Source organism: Arvicanthis niloticus, chromosome 25, assembly GCF_011762505.2.
Source record: "Arvicanthis niloticus isolate mArvNil1 chromosome 25, mArvNil1.pat.X, whole genome shotgun sequence".
In the NCBI taxonomy this organism is placed as follows: Eukaryota; Metazoa; Chordata; class Mammalia; order Rodentia; family Muridae; genus Arvicanthis; species Arvicanthis niloticus.
In genome coordinates this window covers 19767921-19786532 of record NC_133433.1, presented here as the reverse complement: position 1 = coordinate 19786532, position 18612 = coordinate 19767921, and the positions used below count along the sequence as shown (strand labels likewise).

At 43.3% G+C, this 18612-nt stretch overlaps 1 protein-coding gene across 2 annotated transcripts in view; it reads left to right on the top strand.

Annotated features, from left to right (window-relative positions):
* The window catches only part of Cdh17 (cadherin 17), a 53273-nt gene that overhangs the window by 20150 nt on the left and 14511 nt on the right, over positions 1-18612 (top strand). Inside the window, exons 4-12 of one of the 2 annotated variants that reach the window (XM_076924171.1) lie at positions 26-160; positions 1012-1150; positions 3090-3248; positions 3341-3540; positions 4589-4720; positions 5087-5237; positions 9396-9611; positions 11926-12002; positions 13774-13965. In XM_076924171.1, coding sequence (XP_076780286.1) covers positions 26-160; positions 1012-1150; positions 3090-3248; positions 3341-3540; positions 4589-4720; positions 5087-5237; positions 9396-9611; positions 11926-12002; positions 13774-13965 — 1401 coding nt within the window. Of the gene's footprint in view, positions 1-25; positions 161-1011; positions 1151-3089; positions 3249-3340; positions 3541-4588; positions 4721-5086; positions 5238-9395; positions 9612-11925; positions 12003-13773; positions 13966-18612 lie in introns of those variants that run through there. The other variant, XM_076924172.1, reaches the window with a different exon arrangement.

The window sequence follows — 18612 nt, the reverse complement described above, 5'->3', positions numbered from 1 at the left end:
TGTGATTTGTTTTTCTTTTTCTCAGTTTAAGGCCAACCCTCCAGCTGTGAATTTTGAGCTAACAGGAGAGACAGATGGTATATTTAAGATAGAAAAGGATGGACTTCTGTATCACACAAGAGCCCTGGACAGAGAAACAAGAGCAGTCCATCATCTGCAGGTGAGCTGAGACAGTGGGATGACACCCAGGCTTCTGCAGCACCCTCAGTCCCAGAATCCCCCAGCACCTTTACTCTTTGCTTTTTGTTCAGCTCTCCTGACATTGATGCAAAGCTCCAATCCTCATATGACCTCCCTCCCTCCCTCCTTCCCTTTATCCCTCCTTCTCCCTCTGCCTTTCCTTTTTCCCTCTTTCTCCCCACCTCTTTGAAACCAACTACAGAGGGCCTTTTGACCATAGTAATCCAATTTACATGATCAAAGTCCTCAGATGGCCATACTCATTTGGGTACTGGAGCTGAAACCCAGCACTGTGCCTCTGATGTGCCCTGGTGCTTGGTGTGTGGCTGTTGTGTGGGCCCCACACCCACAATGAAGGCAGCATCAGTGCTGCGTAGAGACACTGGGGGCCCAGAATGCAGAAGGACCTAATGGTCCTTCTAGAAGTGCTCTTCCTTTTCTTTTCCCCATAGCTTCCTAGTGGTGCCTGAATAGCTAGAAGGGCAGAGTGCTAAGTGAAAAAGAGCAAGCTGAAAGCATTTATCTGTTGCTTTCCGCCATGCGCTCTGTAGACTGACCACTATGCTAGCTCTGAGGAGTCACAGCCCACCATCATATGAGCAATGTCCTGAGTCCGGTACCCTGCACATCTAGAAAGCCACAGCCATCATGAAGTTGGCTTAACTGATTGGACCCCTATTTTAGCAGCACAGAATTTGGGCTTTTGTGGCTGCTTCGTCTTCTGCAGTCACCAGGCCATTCGTCTCTTGAATTTTAAGTTCCTATAAGTGACTTTTGGGCATGTATCTGAAGTCCAGAGTCACAGGGTGGTATTCTTCTCTTCAACAACAGCTTGCAGCCTTGGATTCTCACGGAGTTATAGTGGAAGGCCCAGTCCCCATCATCGTAGAAGTCAAGGACATCAATGACAACCGACCTACGTTTCTCCAGCCAAAATATGAAAGCTCAGTGAGGCAGAACTCTCGCCCAGGTAAAGTAGGCAGTGTGAGCATGTCTGTGGGATGAAAGAGTGGAGCTTTTATGTAAATTTCACAGCCCTCTGAGTGTTGTTTTGTAGTGCCAATTGTTCTGGACCAAAGTCTCTCATCCTTGGCCTTGTTTAGTCTTGGGTACTGTAGGATGTTTGAAAGTATCTTTGACCTCTATCTAGGAAATGCCATAAACACTCCCCTCTCTAAGCTGTGACAATTAAAAAATGTCTCTAGGAGTTCTAGAGAAATGGCTCAGCAAGAGCCTTTCTGACCTTCAGAGGATCTGAGTTCAGTTCTGAGCACTCATGCTGGGCGGCTCATAAATCCTCTGTAACTTTAGCTTTAAGGCATTCAATGTTTTCTTTTGGCTGCTGTGGGCACCCACATTTGTGTGCACATAGCCCTCTCCCCAATTAAAAATAAAGTAAATCATTAAAAGATTCTCTAGATCTTGACAAATGTACAATGAAAGTCAAAACTATAATTGTTTAGTGAACTTTCAAAGTCCACACAGCTCGAGAACACCCAAAAACTGTCTGGAAAGGTGAGCTTGCTCTCCCATATCCTTGTGGGATACTTAGAGTCACTGTTGGCTTCTTTCCTTACAGCTGTTCCCCAGCTGTGGCCCATACCTTCTGTATGTTGGCCTACCCTCTATGTCTAGACCCTTGATCTTTCCATCCACCCATATCAAGGAATCATTTGTGTGACTCAACCCTTTTCTTAGTTTTCAGTAGCCACGTAACCATTCAGGGATGGCGGCAATGTCCCTGTCTCTTGTCCCTAAGATGGAATACCAATGACTCTCTTATGTAGAATTTGCGGCATAAGAATCTTCTAGACAGAAACATCTTTTCTCTCCATGAATCAAATCTCTTAGAGAAGTGATTTTTCACAACTGGGGAACTCCCGTGTTATCTTAAAAGTTGGAGGGAACATACACAAAATTTTAAACCTGTGAATTATTCCTAGTGGTATCCTGGTCAGTGTTTAATAGCTGTTTCTCCTGGGGTGAGTGGGAAGAAGCATAATTCCTGCCCTCTGAAAGGGTTCATGGTATAATTACTTTACCATGGCCTATTTCAAATTACCAGTGCTATTAATAAACGAGTTCATAGCCTCTGGGTCTGGGTAGTTTTAATATACGGTGTTTTTATTTGCAAGCTTTTTTTTTTGTAATTGAATTTGTAAAAACTTTTGAAAAACAATTGACTGAAAATTTTCTGGAAATTCAAAATTGTGCTCTCACAAGGTGAGTCCAGTGTAGCATTAGCTAAATATCATTTAGTAAATAATTATTTATTATTATTTAGTAAATAAATTAAAAGAACATAGAGTATTTAATGAAAAGGTTTTTTTGAGACAAAAGTAGTTTAGTGAGAAAAATGAATCTTTGCAAGTTTCTTTAATGTCTGAATGAATAAAAACAAGGGTTGAAAGCCTGTGTCTGCATCCATGCTGTCACCGCATAATATTTTGGTTGAAGTAGTATGTGACAAAAATTAGCCTCACAGAGATCTGTACTTTAGGAAATGAGAAATATTTTAATAGCATTTTTAAATATTATGGACATTCTTTGATATATAACCAAAACTTGAAAAGGGAATGTTTCTTACAGATGAGTAACAATATAATAATGGTATATTTTGTACTATTTTACATTAAAATACAATAAATTGTCTTGTTCTTAAATGTATCTTTTCCAGATGTGATTTCAAACACCGTTAACTTTTTGAAATATGCCTGGAGACTTCTATAGGCTCCTGGACCATACTTTGAAGAAACCCTATTGTAAGGATAGGAAGCAAAATAAAGTTTAATTTTTCCAGTTAGGAGCTCAGACACTTCCTTCCACGCTCTCTGCGTCTTGTGAGGCAGGACATGGAGATAGATGGTTCAAGTTTCAACTCTCTTCTTCTGTGTATGCTCTGTTACCAGGAAAGCCTTTCATGTATGTCAATGCTACAGACCTGGATGACCCAGCTACTCCCAATGGCCAGCTTTCTTATCAGATTGTCATCCAGCTTCCCAAAATCAACAATGTTATGTACTTTCAGATCAACAACAAAACAGGGGCAATATCGCTTACCCCAGAAGGTAAGTCAAGGCCAACCCTCACAAACCTCAGTCAGAGGAAGATTTGTCACCTTTGGGGACACGTCTTTTGTCCTCCTCTCCTACTTCTATAGGATCCCAGGAGTTGGATCCAGTGAAGAATCCTTCCTACAACCTGGTGGTTTCAGTGAAGGACATGGGTGGCCAGAATGAGAATTCCTTTAGTGATACCACATCTGTGGACATTACTGTCAAAGAGAACATCTGGAAAGCACCAGATCCTGTGGAGATTAGAGAAAACTTGACTGATCCTCACCCCATCAAAATCACTCAGGTAGTATCCAAGTGACATCTACAGCTAACTCAGACCCCTACCATGATGAGTAGAGACCTATGCTTGTGGTCCTCACTAGTTGTTTTACTAGATACATTTTGCATCATATAATTACAAAACAAAATAAGTAATCAAGGCCCTACATCTCCAAAGTTTCTCTCTCTCACACATACACACACGTTATTGGGGGGTGTTTTATTGTTTTCATTCAGCAATGTGAAATATAGCTGCTTTATAGTAGGTTTTATGGCATGTGGTATACCATCAATATATGTCGTTCGTAACAGTATCAGGGAAACCAGGCCCTGTCTATGTATCAGGTCTTACTTTTGAGTATTTTTTGTTGTTGAAGAGTAACTCTGGGGGTCAGTAGTTATTTTTATTCCTGAGATCTTTCAGCCTTTAATATTTGAGGGTGTATACTTCATGTTGCATCGCAGCTAAATGAATGAATGAGTCTAAGTCAGTGGTTCTCAACCTGTGGGTTGGGACCCCTTTGGGTGTTGAATGACCCTTTCACAGGGGTCACATCAGATATCCTGCATATCAGATATCTACATTGCAATTCATAGGAGTAGCAAAATTACAGTTATGAAGTAGCAATGGGAATAATTTTGTGGTTGGGGGTCACCACAACATGAGGAACTGTATTAAAGGGTCTCAGCCCCAGGAAGGTTAAGCACCACCTCTTTAAGGAATCTTGTATTGCTCTGAATTCATCTTACTTTTGGATTTTAGAAGCTCATCATGCATCATATGAAGTGCACTTAGATTCAAAAAATGTTACACCCAGTCAGAGTTTTAGAAGTAAACAACCCACAGACTCTTCCATGAGTTTGTAAAGATTGCTTTTGGGAAGGAAGAATTCCCTTGTCTTCCAGCTCTTAGGTTGAGAATTTTAAAAGCATGTTACTCAGTTGCCCTAAGAAACTGCTCACGTGCAGACAGAGTTGTGAGCAATTCCCAAGTGAGAATATGGAAGCTGTTGCTCACCTTCTCAGTCTGTTCACCCTCTCGTCTTTCCCCACCCCTCGCTTTGGCCATGCAGGTGCAGTGGAATGACCCAGGGGCCCAGTATTCCTTAATCGACAAGGAGAAACTGCCACAGTTCCCGTTCTCGATCGACCAAGAAGGAAATATTTATGTTACTAAGCCCTTGGACCGGGAGGAAAAGGACTCTGTGAGTGAAACGGGACTTTCTGTGGGCCACAGACAAATCCTACGTCTACTTATGGTTGAGGACAAATTAATTGTACATTAAAAAAAAAAACAAAACAAAACTGTGTTCCAGATCCTGATGTTTGTGCATTCTCAAAGACACGGTGATTTGATAATTTAAGTCTAACCAACATACTTAGAACTGAAAAATGAGGGGGAAGTGAGTATGTCTGTGCAATGATGAAACTCACCTTCCTCCTCCTCCCTCGTTTCTCAGTTCTAAGTATGTTGACACGAAGGTGAGAGATGGTTGGCAAAACAGTTATTATCCTCCACCCGTTAAAGGGACAGTGGAGGCGTCTTCTTACCTCTGACCTTCATATTGCAGCATGTTTTCTTTGCAACTGCCAAGGATGAGAACGGAAAACCACTCGCATATCCGCTGGAAATTCATGTGAAAGTTATTGACATTAATGACAACCCACCAACATGCCTGTCTCCAATTACTGTATTTGAAGTCCAGGAGAATGAAATATTGGGTAAGAAACGAGAGCTGTTCGATGCCATGGACCTGTCTTTCTTATTGCTCCTTGTGATCCCTTTCTAGCCTCTGGGGTGTCAGGTAGACCTATTCTGCAGTCCGTTGTCCACGTCTAGAACAGTACAGAGATTGAAGGTATCATGAGAGTCATACAGGTACAGTGCTTTGAAATGAACACTATCTCTGGTCCTCTTAAGTTGACGCTTTTATAACTGCAATCGTTGCCACTGTTTAAATGACAGTCACTGTGTACACGTCCAGAAGGGTCCTTTTTGCAAGATTTTCCCTTCAGTTATCTTATCGAACTTCTAAACAGCCCACTTTTAAGAGAGAAAACCTCATCTAGCTTGCTAAAGAACTTGGTCCTTTATACCCACAGCCAGATAGGTATTCCACAATAAGTAGACAATACCAAGTTCAATGTAACCCTGTGGTTCCCTCTTGAGGAAGCCAGTGATAACTGAGGAAGCTGGCAAGTGAAGTTAAGCCTCAGGCACGCTTGTCCTTTTGATCTTTCTGTTTGAGAAAAATGTATCTCCTGATAGTTTTATGTTTGTATAGGGACAACACTGTAAGAACGTTAATGACTTCTGAGGGGTTTGTTGTCTCTCCCTGGATTTGAAGCTGTTGTCTATTTCCTTCTTGGAGTTGAGACCATTGAGTAGGCTGGCATGTCTTTTGTGTTTGAGCTGTGTGCTTTTTAAGCTTGTTAGATCAGCATCTTTGCACTCCCCATGGGTGGGGCCTACCCATCTAGGGATAGACATTTTCTTTGATCCTTCTGCTCTGGTTGCCACTCAGTTTTGACACAGCAATCACTTTCATGGTGGCTTGGTGGGGTTTTCTTCCCTGTGATCATTCTTTGCTTCCTGGTGTTAGGTGTCACACGGAGGAGGTTGCATATTCTCTGTGCATCCTGTGGAGGGGTGGAGGTGTTCTTTGTTTTATTTACCACAAGTCCTGCTTCAACAAGGAAGGGTTAAATCATAGATTGAAAGATTTCAGTAGATGTAAGGAATGAAGTTACAGGGACAATTGTATAATAGAGTAATTATGTAACAGCCAGCAAAAACTTGTGGTGTTAAGTTTCACTGAAATTGGGGCTGGCCTGGGGTGCCGAATGAAGGTGGAGAAACCTTTCAGAACCTTTCTAGATGATACTGCAAGCCTCGTCATATTGGGCTGTCCATATGCTATATTTGTTATGTATTGCTACATAACAAATTGCCCTCAAATTTAGCAGTTTAAAATGACAGACTCTCATTACATCAGTTTCTGTGAGTCAGGAATCTGATTGCAACTTGGGCCTCTGATTCAGAGGGAGAGGGAGAAGGAGAGAGAGGAAGAGAGAAACAATGTGGTAGTCTCAGTGTTTCTGTAACGTGTTCTTAGAAGTGACACTTGTGCCACATTCATATCTCATCAGGATGGAGTCACTAGGCTCCACTCACAATTGAGAGGTGGACATCACAGCATGGGTACCAGAAGATGGGAGTGTCAGGAGTCATTTGGAGGCTGCCTACTTCATTTAGGAAGAGGATAGTGCAGTTTTTTTAGACTGGTAAAGACATTGTTAGTAGAGTAAAATGCTCAGGGTCTCAGTCTCTTGAGACGTGAGAATTTACTTTGGAAAAGTACTTCATGAATTCTTTAAAGGAAGACAAATTCCATCCAACTGGATATGTTTCCATATGCAGCTTGTGAGAAGTACAGACAGTGCATCTCCTTTTTGAGGCCTTGCTACTTAGCCAGCTGTCAAGACATACACCAGTAGAAACATTAACACACATAGGACTGGTTCATTCCTCTTAAGTTTATACTGTCCTCTTTGCATCTTTTTATAGTCAGTATCTTATAGGACAGCTTCAACTTTCACGTCTTAACAGTATTGACTACAATTCCTGAATCCCAGCTTCTCATGAAGTCCCTCCTACCTTAAAATATTCTTAGATGCCCTCAAGTGTTGCTGTGCATGTCCCAAGTCAGACTGGGTTACTGCTTGTCCTGGCTTCAGTCACTTAGAAGCTGGGTGCTTCTTTCTCTTCTGGTTCATCCAGAGCCCTCCCGGTCTCACCAAGGGATGCCTGCGATGCCAACACTGTGCCTCTGACAGCTGGAAGCTTCCCCGTGGAGAGAATAGCATCATGTTCTGAGCACCACGTGTGCATTCCAAGAGGAAATGTTCAGAATGCCTTTCTTGAGAGGCTGTGTGTCACCACAAACTTTCCTCAGTTATGATACGTTTGGAAAGAAGCAGCAGTTTCTACATGAGTATAAATTTCACATGCCCCATGGGTGCATATATATAGCTATTTAGACATATAGTTCTTCCCCTTTCCATCCTTTAAAACCCAAGCCATGTAAGAGTCTATATAAGCCAGTGGATGTAAACTGATGTAAATGAAGAGTATGATTCAATTCAAATAGTGGCATCCAAATACATCTCATGTGGGATTCTTACTGCATAAATGGAAACCCACATTTCCCATTTTATAGATCTGGATGACCCCATATTCTATGAGAACTTGACTAAAGCTGGTGGGACACAGAAGTACATCCACTGAACTCAGAAGCCCTGGGCCAAAACATACACACAGATAGGCATAGAGTACATACAGCCATGATATGTGGTGTGTGTGTGTGTGTGTGTGTGTGTGTGTGTGAGAGAGAGAGAGAGAGAGAGAGAGAGAGAGAGAGAGAGAGAGAGAGAGAGGCTATTCTTTGTGTGCTATCTTTGAGTGGAGTCAGCCTCTATAGTTGTTCACAAGGCTCTCGGAAGTAGCCCGGGCTTGGCTTCTTCCAGTTTAGCTCTGCTATTTGCCCAGTGTATTTGTCCAGGCAGAGCAGCAGCCTGCAAGTCTCTTTCCTCCTCCTCTTCTTCTTCACCTTCCTCTGCGTCTCCATATCCTCCTTTTGTACGTGGATGATTTCACCTCCGTAATGTAGCTGCTTATATCTCTAATGGCCCTATTTTCCAAGAGGGTCCCCCACTGAGGTTGGAGGTAGATATAGATTCCTTTGGGTGGGTGAGGAGCAGGAGGTACCATACTGAACTGCCGCTCCCCACCAAATCTATAAGTTGATGTCCTAGCTCCTTGTATGGGATACATTGTTCCTCCTCCCCAGCTCATAGGATAAAGTTCTAAGTCTTAGTACTTCAGAATATGGCTGTGTAGATGTTTTAAAGAGGAACTTCGGTAGGATGCCTGGCTGGGTGGGTAGGATGAGGGCTGGGTAGGATGAGGCTGGGTAGGATGAGGGCTGGGTAGGATGAGGGCTGGGTAGGATGAGGGCTGGGTAGGATAAGGGGCTGGGTAGGATGAGGCTGGGTAGGATGAGGCTGGGTAGGATGAGGCTGGGTAGGATGAGGGCTGGGTAGGATGAGGCTGGGTAGGATGAGGCTGGGTAGGATGAGGCTGGGTAGGATGAGGCTGGGTAGGATGAGGCTGGGTAGGATGAGGCTGGGTAGGATGAGGCTGGGTAGGATGAGGCTGGGTAGGATGAGGCTGGGTAGGATGAGGCTGGGTAGGATGAGGGGCTGGGTAGGATGTGGGGCTAGGAAGATAGCTTAGTCAATACACTTCTTACCTTGACTCTATAAAGACCTGGGTTAGATCCCCTGACACATACACACAAAGCCAAGCATGGTAGTACATATTTGCAATTCCAGTGCTGAGGAGGCAGAGACCCAAGGTGGGTAGTTTCTGAGGAGTGATGCTGAGGTTGCCCTCTGACTCCCACATTCACATGTATACCCACAAACACAAGGAGGATGAGGACCCAATGGTGGCCCTTAATCTAATCTAACTGGAGTTCCTAGGATAAATTTGGGTGCTAAGGTACAAAAAGGAAGTACTTGGGAAGGAGGAAGAAATAGCCAGGGTGAAGCTTAGAGGAAAGCAACCTGGTCAACACCTTCATTTCTTGTGTTCAGCCTCTAGGTCTCCCAGAAGGCAGATTTCTGTTTAAGTCTCTCAATTAACAGTACTGTATGGCAGTCTTGGCCGCCACAGTGTTCAATGAAGCATAGCATGGAAAAATGCAAGGCGCCAAAGTAAATCTAAATGTCTTTGTTCACTACCCAAAACGGTTCCCTGTGTTTTCTAGGAAGCTGCTTTACGAACTGCTGTGAATTGTTGTCCTTTCCTTTCCATAGGTAGCAGCATTGGGGTCTTTGTTGCCCATGATATGGATGAAGCTGACAATATCAACAGTATTTTAAAGTACAAACTTGTAGACCAAACACCCAAATTTCCCTCAGATGGACTCTTTCTCATTGATGAATATGAGGGAAAGGTCCAGCTGGGTAAACAGTCCTTGAAGAAGCAAGACAGTCCTCAGTACAACTTAACAGTCGAGGTGTCTGACAAAGGTAAGCACTGTACCGACGTGGTGAGTTTACGTGGCTGTTTTCCTTTTACTTAGGATTCGTGAGGCTCTTCTCATGCAGGTAGCATTCTCTGCTATCATTGTGATTTCGAGGAGGCCAGATGTTTTCTCAGGAGCTAGAGGTACAGATCCGGAGACATTGCGTTGTTGTCTTTGGTCCTCTGAGAACCGAGATATCAGGAGGGATTCCGTGACCATCTCAAAGGGGCCGCCTTTAAGAAAAAAAAAAAATGGAAAGGAAGCTTCAAAGTCTAAGGGATCCCCAGACAGCAGTACTGGCTTGATCATGATGGAAGGAGCTTGATAAAAATGTTCTAGATCACTGGGCAGTCTAAGAAGAATTCCAAATGGCTGTCAGGAATTCTGCAGGGTGTTGTCTCTGGGCATAGACCTGTCTTTCCATTACTACTTGCTCAGTAATCATCTGGGGGCAGCCAGTGGAAGATGAGGCACAAGTGTAGTGTTGGTCACAGCTTAACACTGCAGCCACCAGGTTACCAGTCCAGCTGTTAAAGTGGCCAGGCACAGTCCCATAACTACTCTAATTAACAGACAGGAACAATTCTTTTCTCATCCTTACTCCATTATGTATGAAAGCAGTAGAGGGATGTGTCGTTGCCATTCCTGACAGCAGGAATGTCTTTTCTTCGAATTGCCCACTGGACAACAATCAGAGATATTTTTTTTTTCCCCTTAATCCTTGTATACTGTCAACGTGGGTTCTGCTTAACCTCTCCTCTCCTTCGGGCAGAGGAATCTTTAAGAATCTCATGGCAACTTCCCATTCTCCAACACATCTCTACATCCACAGACAAATGTGCTGCTATCTCTAGGGTACTCAGAGTCCCAGGAGGTAACTGCCTCATGAAATGATTCTGTAATTGTAGCTGCCAGCGGCTACGGGAACCAGGTTCACCTGAGAGGAAGGCTGGGAATGAAAGGGGAATGGAGGGCGAGAGAAGCATGGGGCGAAAATTTAATATTTTGCTTTCACATAAAAAGGGGAAGCCCCCACCCCCAGAGTCTCTTCTCCATCGCTGGGTGAGGGGATAGCAGCCTGAAGGTGTCAAGGCAAGCTCAGCAGGCGGTCCATTCTTTTGGCCAAGGCCGGCAATGCAATTCCTCCTAGATCCTATTGTTGTTTGGTCTACTGTGGTAAATGACTCAAGGCCTGCTCAAAGCTGTGGGGGAGGGCACATGTAATTGTTTTCTGAGGAACACAGTTTACATAGGTGTGGAAAAGAAAGGACTAGTGGTTTATATGTATGTCTTATTTTTTTTCCCTTTTCTATGGATGCTGATATCCCGGGAGAACTTGAGCTAAGCAGATTCCAGTACAAACTGCCTGCCAAGTTCTCAGGTAGCTAGTGAATTGGCACACAGTGAAGATCTGATGCTATTTAGCACCATGTTAAAAGGCCCAGTGAGATAAATGTAAATCATGCTGTCCATAGCAAAGTGACAGACTCTCACATTGGCTGTCCATGCCTGCAGTATCTAATCATTTGCCTTGCCAAGGTACCAGACAAAGTATTAGGGATGCACTGATGAACCAGACCCAGTAGCTGTCCCTAAGGGAGTACCCCTTTTGTCATGAAAGATGTATACACATGTTAACAACTCATAGGGACATACTGTCTACTGTCATTGTGGCACTCTTCCTAGACACTGTCCCACAACACACCTGCAGGCCACATTCACCTTGCATCTAAGATCCACCTCCTGGTTCCAATTAATCCTCAAATTGTCAAACCACCCTCAAAGCCTGGGCCATTTCTGTGAGCTACCTCTTAGCCTCCCTTGGAAGTAAATTATTCGACTTTAACCTTTACCTTGAGGAGAGGAAGCAGGTGACCTTGAACCTCCCCACCATGCTGGGTGGAACGGATGCTGGGCAGATGCACTCAGAGAAGGGACAACAGCCTGTGGGATGCTTGGCAGAATGGTGCAAAGGGATAGTTTTGCTTTGGGCATCAGAGATTATATAACTAACACTCACTGGTCAGGTAAAGGAGATGCTTCAGAGAAAAGCAGCCATCCTGGTTGTTGAAAAGCCTTCCCAAGGATAGGACAGTGGGATGCTCAGGAGAGCATCTCAGGACCCAGTCTGGCTTCTACCTCCTCTTGTTGACCTGCTTGTGGGTGAGGTGGGGGGGCGGGGCAGAGCAGCCTCCATTTAGAGGATCTGGGAAATTGTGACAGCAGTTTTCATGTCACTTGCCAATGTTTCCTTATCAAGTCCTGATGCCAATGCATGATTTCCAGTGAGAATTCTGTGGTGTGACTTTGGTTTTCAGATTTCAAGACTCTCTGTTCTGTTCAAGTCAACGTTATTGACATCAATGATCAGATTCCCATCTTTGAAGTATCGGATGTGAGTAGATGTCACTATTTGTTTTATTTTTATTTGGATCATATTACTGAACGCTTAATTTAAATAAAAACACAGACAATATGCTAGGTAGCCCGGACAATGCATCAATCAAAACCAGGTACCAACTTTACATGAGTCCTTAAGAACACTAGGGTCTACTGAGAGTACCTGGGGATGTCATTTATAAACTCTTGCCAGCAGCTCATTTATTCTAAGTGCTGCTTAAAAGCTACAACCACAATCTTTTTCAGATTGAAAATTAAATGGCTGCTGGTGTCTTGTTATAGATTTTGCATACAATAGACAGTAGATGCAGCTACTAGATCTATGCCAAGCATTTGGGATTAGACGTATTGGCGACTTTAACTCATTTTGTATTTAACCAGGTAAGAGGAAAGGAAAGGAGAAAAAATATCTCTGGCTTAAGTCTAAGAGAAATGTGCTTCCTCTGTTTGAAGGAATTAGTGTTGGATGTAAATAAAGTAAGAAGTATCAGGGCAGAAAGGACATCAGGGCAAATGGCTGTGGTCACGGTGTGGTGTTATCATTGCACCCTTAAAAGGAATGTCTCGATTTATTTAGCTCCAGGGAGAGAGAAGCCCTCTTGACAAGATTGTTATGTTAGAAGTCAGTTTTGAGGCAGCCCAGAGCCTCCTGATGATGTCCATAAATCAAAATAGGGCAAGGCTGTAACAAAGAAGGGAATTAATTTACAGTAGAGCTCAGAACCATAAGAAGTGTGATGGAACGTATCTTGTCTAACAGCCACTGAGCTTAAGCAAGCATGAAATAAAGAATTCATTTTTTTGTAGCTTCTATCCTCTGGGGCATTTTTCACTTCCCAGTGTTGTGTGTTCCCTGCATTTCCGCAGATAGTGGCAAGTAGACTGAGCAGAAGAATTCTGCAGTGGGAGTTTAAAAGCTTGGAGACTCAAACCTGGCTGGAGAGGAAGTGGGCTTACTTATTCCACTGCCAGTGTCTTCTCTTGGACCCTGGCTGTTACCATTTTTGAGATCATGATGTAGAGAAGAGTGGATCTTGGGGCTTCAGGGGAGTCAGAATGCTTTATGGGGGTGTGAGGAACACAGGCTTTGGGGGGTTGGGTTTGATCTTACGAGCTGTGTTAGCTTGGGTGGGGTTGACTATGTTAGCCTTTGGCTCCTCTGTCAAATGTTACTGGTAAGTTTGCAGCCCTCTAGTGTGTTTTGCCACTCATCTTTCATAAGTGCTGCATACCAGCCATTCAGAGACTCTACACACATTATCTCCTGATGACCACAGGTTGCATTCTCCTATTAGACATGACAGAGTCCATGTTTACACAAATGAGATAACTGGACCATTCAATTAACAAACAGCAAGTTTAAAATTGGTAGCCAACTCTGACTTCAATGTTTTGGGCTCCTAATGTCTATCCCTTGGTTGATTCAGGAATTAGAAGTATCTGTTACACCGTAGGCATGTCTCATATTACAGCTATCTATACCATTATTATTCAAATAATTATAGTTATTAAACATGTGGATGTTGGAGGGGAAGTCTATTTTAGAATCGTTCTAGAATGTCTAAGTTGTTATGCTTCTTGGTATGGATTTCAGTTTTTAAGTACAAATGATGTTAAAACCAACTGCCACATGTTCACCAAGAGGAAAACCACGCTGGGTATGAAAAAACAGCTGTGACCTCTGTCCTGAACCCAGAGATGTTTGCCCTTTGGCCAGTAAACTCAATGACATGAACCTTCTGTTTGCTTTCTTGTTTCTTCCTCAGTATGGCAGCAAGACTCTGTCTGAAGACACAGCTATCGGATCCACCATCTTAGTCATCCAGGCTACAGATGATGATGAACCATTTACAGGGAGTTCTAAAATTCTGTACAAGATTGTACAAGGAGACTCTGAGGGAAGGCTGGAAGTTGTCACAGATCCCAAGACAAATACAGGATATGTCAAGATCAAAAAGGTAGATAGCCCACTTAATAACTATTAATAAAATACATAAAATAGACTATTCTACCCACGATGATGTCAAGACCAATAGACAGAGGTGATATGTTCACACGCACGCAGAAGTCATCTGATGTGGATACTGGGAACCAAACTAAGACCTCTGCAAATGTTTAACTGCTGAGCCTACTCTATAGCTCCAGAGACTGTAGACAGATGCTTCTTATGTGATTAACATGGCCATGCACAGAGCTAATCAGAAAGGTGATCCCAAGTTTTAAGACAGAAGAGACAGATGTGAAATGAAGGAAAGTGGACAGACTTTTATTCTGATTTTAGTTAGCTGATGAGTCTGAGTGAGGGGGCAGTGCTTTTCTCCACAAGGGACTTTGAAGAATTACAACTCCATCCTTTAATGTGTTCCTAAGCCCAGTTGGCTCTTCTCCCCTCCTATAAAGACTAGAGAGTTTGGAGATAAAGTATTACCTCATAATTCCCACACCTTTCTCCAGTGTCTCCAACTTTCCCTCAGCCTATTCCCATCCCTCACCATGTACCTGAGTCTCAACTTTTCTCTTCTGTAGCTGCACAATTTGTGTTAGAGCTCATCATGGGTTTGCCAGATAACTCATTTGGAACCATCCAATAGGTATTGAGTCAATGAACTTTTCATGAGGAGAGTGCAAAGCCTTCCAGGTACACAGGGGAAAGGTGCTACAGAGAATCTGCTGGAGCATGGCTTGTTGGTTGAGGCTGGGAAAAAAAAGGCTAAGGAAATGTTTTGAACTAGAGTAATTGAAAGCTGAAAGTAAGGGCAAAAAGCAGAGGCCAAGCAGAGCAGTTGCACAGAAAATGAAAAAGAGCGAAGGAAAAAAAAAAAATAACGCTAGCCTAGAACTAGCCACAGGATGGCATTGGCTATTTGAATGTGAAATGTTGGCCACAGTCTTGTGTTTGGACACTTGGTCTCAAGCTGGTGGTGCTGTTTTGTAAGGCTACAGATCCCCCAGGAGGTGAAGCTTTGTCTGATAAACTATGGCCGGAGCTAAGAAGTTTTGCCAGCCTTACCTCCTATCCATTCATTTGCTTTCTGACAACAGACACAATGTGACCAGCCACACCTTTCTTGCTGAGATGGGCTGTGTCTCTTCGTAAGCTGTGAACCAAAGCCAATTCTTCCTCCCTTAAGCTGCCTCTTGTCAGGTATTTAGTGACAACAAGAAAAGCGTACGCACTGTCACCTCTACATCATCTGACAAGGGTGCCTACTGGGTTCAGCAGAGTTCAGTGTATAACACCCATAAGCTTCTGTGGATGTCTGACATTTGGGGAACATACAAGCTTCTTCCTCCATATTTGGCTATCTACGTGGAGAGAGAACATGGAAAGATGGAGGAAGGGGTGTTGTTCAGAATTGGGAGTGGGTAGCCTGAAAAGCATGGTGGTATAAGTCTTTGCTGCAGGACTGGGACATCTCTCTCTTCCCACCACTCTAGGGACTCAGAGAAGATGGGGGGTAATCAACTGCCTCGGTCATTTTTTTCTTTGTGGTATCTTATTATGTAGCATCCATAGCTAACCTGACCATGTGTGGTGATTGGATCCTTTAGGGAGATGACGGCAGTGGAGAGCTATAGCTGTCCTTCCACATAAGCCATACATGAGGTACCACTATAGTGGAGCCAAGCCACACACCAAATGCTTGCCATCCTTGTTTTGTATATTTCTGTATTTATTGTGTCTAGAATATTGCTTGACACATGGCAGATGAAGATATTGAGTATTGCTCGACTGAATGAATAATTGAAATTTGTTTTGTGTTCAATTACTCATAATCACATAAGCAATTGTAGAACCTCTGTGTTAGGGACCTGTAGTCTCAGCTCTCTGTTCCCCAGGTACTGTGACAACAGTTCTTGAGTGTCAAAATTTGGCAGGCTGAGCACTGGAAGATAATCTCAGAACACAGCTAGAGTCCTGGAACTCTGAAGGTCACAAGCTATACCAGAGGCTTATCTAAATCCTATTGGCAATGCTCAAGAGAGATACTGAGTTTTTAGCCAAACTAAATACTTAACAGTCTCTCCTCCCATAACACCAAGCATATCCCTGTGAGAGCATTTTGGTAATGGACATAAACAGTATATGTATATACATACACACACATACACACTGTTTGAGTATGGACTTTGCATAAGTGGGTGGTATGTACACATGTGTGGGTGCATCCAGAAGGGCAGAGAAAGATGTTGTGTATCCTCTTGAACTACAATTTTCTTTCCATTGAAACTCTCAAGGATCAAGCCTTTTACCTATGTACCTTCTAACTTATGTACTCTGGGTACTGCGTGTCAGGAAGGAGATGAGGAGTGAGGCGACTATGCCACAGTTCTTTCTCTCACAGAGCTGATGACCAGTGACGAGACAGAATAAGAACAATATGACCAAAGCTCTGGCTCGGGTGCTGTGCTGTTGCAGAGGAAGTATAGCCCATGTGTCTAGGCTATGTGAAAGGATGAGGAAACAGATGAGGAGCCCAGCAGTGCTCAGCTCCTGGGGGAAAGGGATTCCTTCGGATATGAGAAGGGCAGGCTGAGCCAATGTAATCTATCTTGCACTTCATGAATGGATGTCACTACCACTGTGTACTGATGACAGAATGATACAAGAGAAGGCCTAGGTGTCTTGAGTCCTTCAGAACAATACACCTGCATAAAGTCATGAGTGTTGCTTCCCTAACATATAGCATCTGTCTTAGTTAGGGTTTTATTGCTGTGAAGAGAAACCATGACCCAGGAAACTCTTTTTATTTTATTTTATTTTATATTTTATTTACATTTAAGATGCCATCCCCTTTCCCCATTTCCGCTCCCTAGAAAACCCCTGTCCCATGCTCCCCCTTTCCTTTTTGCTTTTATACAATTTTTTAAATGTTAATCAAAGGATTTATAAGTTTGGTAATGCTCAATCAGAAGTGTAACCCAATACCCAACCTAGATATAAAAACCATCTTTGACTGGTGGAGACATGTGAACATCTGCCTCCATGCCCCCTCTCTCTTTCTCTCTCTCATCACCTAGCTTCTCCTCTCCTTCATCTTCTCTCCTTACTCCATCTCTTTTATAAAGAAAGACATTTAATTGGGATAGGCTTACATTTTCAGGGCTTTAGTTCATGGTCTTCATGGTAGGAAGCATTTCAGTGTCCAGGTAGACATGGTGCCGGAGAAGGAATTCAGAGTTCTACATCGTGATTCAAAGCAACAGAAGGAGACTGGGTGCTACACTGGACATAGCTTATAGAAGACCCCAAAGCCCACCTCCACAGTGACACATCTCCTTTAACAAGGCAAAACCTGCTCCAACAAGGTTGTATCTCTAACAGTGCCACTCCCTATGGTCAAGCATTCATACACATGGGTCTATGGGGGCCATTCCTATTCAAACCACCACAGCATCCTTTTGGTTTTCCACTGGTTCTGTTTAGGTTTTGACATTTTAGGGCCTTCTGAGAATCCAACAACAAAACTAAACAACAATAAAAACTACGTGACTGCCGGGCAGTGGTGGCGGCACACGCCTTTAATCCCAGCACTTGGGAGGCAGAGGCAGGCAGATTTCTGAGTTTGAGGCCAGCCTGGTCTACAGAGTGAGTTCCAGGACAGCCAGGGCTACACAAAGAACCCCTGTCTTGAAAAACCAAAAATAAATAAATAAATAAATAAATAAATACAAAAAAACCAACCAAAAACAACCCTCCCCCCAAAAACAAAAAACAAGCAAGCAAACAAAAACCAAAAAGCCAAACCAAAACAAAACAAAAAAGACCTACGTGACTATTTGGGGCTGACAAGATGGCTCAGTGGATGAAGGCACTTACTCCATAAGCCTCATCACCTGAGTTTTACCCACATGGTGAAAGGAGAGAGCTAACTCCCACAACTTACCCTATGGGATGAATGTACCAACATTCATATACATACACATACAAATAAATGATAAAAATTTAAAAGTCCATGTGCTTCCATCTTAAAATATTTACACACACACACACACACACTGTTTAGATTTTAGTTTATATGGGTTCAGAGTCCTATGGGATCCTTAAGTCTTGAGATGGCGGTCTACACTGTAGGGGCTATCTGGCCTCTCTTCTATAGAGCAATAGATTCCTGCTTAGAGGGGGATCTGAGGTCCCATGGGCCAGTTGCTCATAGGATAGATAAATCTTTCTGGGCTGGCACATGTAGTTAAGCATATCCTTGAAAAGTTATAGAATTTGGAATGGATTGTTTTCTGAAACAACTCTTTCCATCTTAGGTAGCCTGGTTGTTAAGTTCTCCTTTACACAGAGCCAGAATCAATGTCCCGTTCTTACTCCTGGTCCTGTCTATCCAGGTGGACCAGGACATCTTCCTGCTGGCATGGCCTCTGCTCACCTCTCCCAGAGTCTTGTATTTTGGGTCTTGGGTTCTGAAATCACTGGGAAGTGATCCTCTGTACCATGTGAACATGTCTGTAGTACAAATATTTTCCTAGATGCCATTGTCTGAGGAGAATCAAGATTTTGCTGAGAGGACACGTAGGGTGCACCAGGGTTGTTAAATGAATCTGAAGAGGGCTGTGTTAGATTCTCTCTTCCTGACAGCCCATGTACATGAAAC